The sequence below is a fragment of the Octopus bimaculoides genome, chromosome 7 (genome assembly GCF_046866305.1).
Source record: "Octopus bimaculoides isolate indiv1 chromosome 7, ASM4686630v1, whole genome shotgun sequence".
NCBI lineage: Eukaryota > Metazoa > Mollusca > Cephalopoda > Octopoda > Octopodidae > Octopus > Octopus bimaculoides.
The window spans coordinates 56,342,481-56,345,249 of record NC_142934.1 but is presented as its reverse complement, the minus strand read 5'-3'; the positions used below and the strand labels follow the sequence as shown (position 1 = coordinate 56,345,249).

Below are 2,769 nucleotides of genomic sequence, written 5' to 3'. Positions count from 1 at the left end.
GGTCGATTTCATTGACCCCAGAGTTTCACTGGTACTTAAATTTATCGACCCTGAAAGGATGAAAGGCAAAGTCAACCTCAGCAGAATTTGTGGATGAAATGCCACTAAGCGTTTCGTCCAGTGTGCTAACAATTCTGTCAGCTTGCTGCTTTACAAGAACACAAGTCGCCCAGTCCAAGAGTCAAAATCACAATCTTATGATCATGAGTTCAGCACCCTAACCACTAAGCCATGTGCCTCCACAATAATAATAATAATAATAATGATGATGATGATTGATGATGATTGATGATGGCGATGAAATAAATGAAATGTAGAAATGATGTCTGTGTATATCAGTGCATCATGCACAGTGATTGTTGTTTTCATTTAGTTTTTATTTTACTTCTCGTTCCCCAGTCGAAGTGTTCTGGGGTTGTAGTTGTAATAAATCAGTGAACTGTGAGTTGGTGGGAAAGGAAAAGGGAGTGAGAAGAGAAGCAGTTTCAAACCCAGGAGTCTGCATTTCCGGGATTTTCAAAGTGATACTCTGAACTGTTCTGTGTCGGGTTGGAACTCTCCTGGGCATTTCTTGCTGAAGATTTGTTTACTTGTGCATATAGTGGTTCACCATGGGAGTTAACCAGTGCCAAAGGTTGAGGCTCCTGAAAAGAAATAAGATTATAATATAGCATCATCATCAATTTAGTGTCTACTTTTTCATGCTTGCATGGGTTAGATAGGACTTTGTTGAGATGTTTTTCTGATTATTTTTTTAAAACCATTTTGTCACCATATTTCCGTTGAAATACACAGCCTTTCTTTCAATTAATTTTCAAAGTAAGCAACATAACTGCTGCTTATGGCCACTTTAATGTGGCTGTCCTTTAAGAGACAACAATACAGCCATTTAACCCCAGGAAGACATCTTCAGCTGGTTCATTCAGTGAGCTTCTTGCACTCAGTATTTATTGCAAGCGGGAGATAACTCTTGTCACCCTTGCTTCAAGACCACCAGACCACATGGTTTCGATCTGTATTGGATCTCATTGGTGGTGAGTACTTGTTATAAGCATGGCAGTAGTTTACATCATTTGCAATATATAAGGAAACAGCGTCATACAATCACTGATTTTATATTTTTATTAAGCAAGAGTGTTGGAGACATAATTTAATATACTATGATGGAAATTTTTTTATTTATATCACCTTAGAACTAGAAGTTTGTATAATAGAACCCGGGCTGGTCTCAAATAGGTTGGTATCAAAAGATTCAAAGAAAAAAATGAGAACACATTGGATAATGATGTCCAAGATACACTAGAACCTGAATAAGATAAGACAGTTATGGTTGAATTATCTTTCATCAGATCTGTTCAATCAGAGTTAATCATTTCTAAACAACTACAGAAACAATTTGAGTTACTTGGTCACACAATATCGTCTGTTATATAGTAGTTGTATAGAAGAGATCTAAGCAACTAGAATATCAATTTTTCTTTCTGAAGATAAACTTTGAACAATGGCACAATATACTACTGAAAGCAGCATGGAAATTGTGCAGTAGATTCAGTGTTTTGTTGACTTTTGGTGCTGGATTCAAACTGCCTTAAAGAACAACAATGACAAAAATAACCTCTAGCAGAAACCAGATTGGGTGCTTAAAAATAATTTCAGATTTAGACAACTTTAACTAACCTGGTGTATACCAGCTTCACCTGAACCAAACCAACATATCAGTCTCTACTCCTGTCACCACCCATACTGCTTCATAAACATTATAAACACTGATAATTATACACAATCTCTACTATCAGAACATCATCAATCTTCTGGAATTCCAAATCCTACCAATGTTTTTCTTTTCATATGTTCAAACTTAACATCAACAAAATTAATATAATAAACCTGCTTTGTTTTCCTGATTAATCCTTTTGTTATATATTTTTGAAATACACTGGTTTTGTTTCAATTAATTTTAAGACTAATGAAAAATCTAGTGAAATAACTGTCATTATTAAGCTGGTGTTTGAGATATAAATTATCATGAAATTTTGATGGAAGGTTTTTAATTTAGTTTGTATCGTAGAAACAGGGGTGGTCTCAGGCCGGGATCAAAAAAGGGTTAAGGCATTAAAAATGGCTGAAGGTCAAATTATTCTTACAAAAAAACCTTCTTAGAGACATGCTAGCATGAATAAAAAGATAAATTTAAATGATATGTTATAAACTGCGTAATATATATCATGTTAAAAAATTCAGAAGCAGAGAGATATAAAGGCTGAAATGTTTTATCTTTTGTGATTCAAGCAATATTTGGTGTCCTAAACAATTGCTTATTCTACTATTAAATAACCTTGTGCAGGAATAAAGAATGTAAATAAAATGACTATTTGAACTTGTTTTAATGAGTGTAACTTAGAAAGCACTGGCTAACAATTGTTGGCACTCCATCGCTTACGACGTTGAGGGTTCCAGTCGATCCGATCAATGGAACAGCCTGCTCGTGAAATTAACGTGCAAGTGGCTGAGCACTCCACAGACATGTGTACCCTTAACGTAGTTCTCGGAGTTATTCAGTGTGACACAGTGTGACAAGGCTGACCCTTTGAATTACAGGCACAACAGAAACAGGAAATAAGAGTGGGAGAAAGTTGTGGTGGAAGAGTACAGCAGGGTTCCCCACCGTCCCCTGCCGGAGCTTCGTGGAGCTTTAGGTGTTTTCGCTCAATAAACACTCACAACGCCCGATCTGGTAATCGAAACCACGATCCTATGACCGCGAGTCTG

At 36.3% G+C, this 2,769-nt stretch overlaps 1 protein-coding gene across 6 annotated transcripts in view; it reads right to left on the bottom strand.

Annotated features, from left to right (window-relative positions):
- Nucleotides 1-250: 250 nt before the first annotated feature.
- LOC106881306 (splicing regulator ARVCF) overlaps nt 251-2,769 on the bottom strand; it is a 339,837-nt gene continuing 337,318 nt past the window's right edge. For 5 of the 6 annotated variants that reach the window (XM_089355327.1, XM_089355329.1, XM_052969697.2 and 2 more), the window contains one exon: nt 251-644. In XM_089355327.1, coding sequence (XP_089211453.1) covers nt 486-644 — 159 coding nt within the window. In that variant the 3' untranslated portion in view covers nt 251-485. The remainder of the gene's footprint in view (nt 645-2,769) is intronic. The other variant, XR_016242633.1, reaches the window with a different exon arrangement.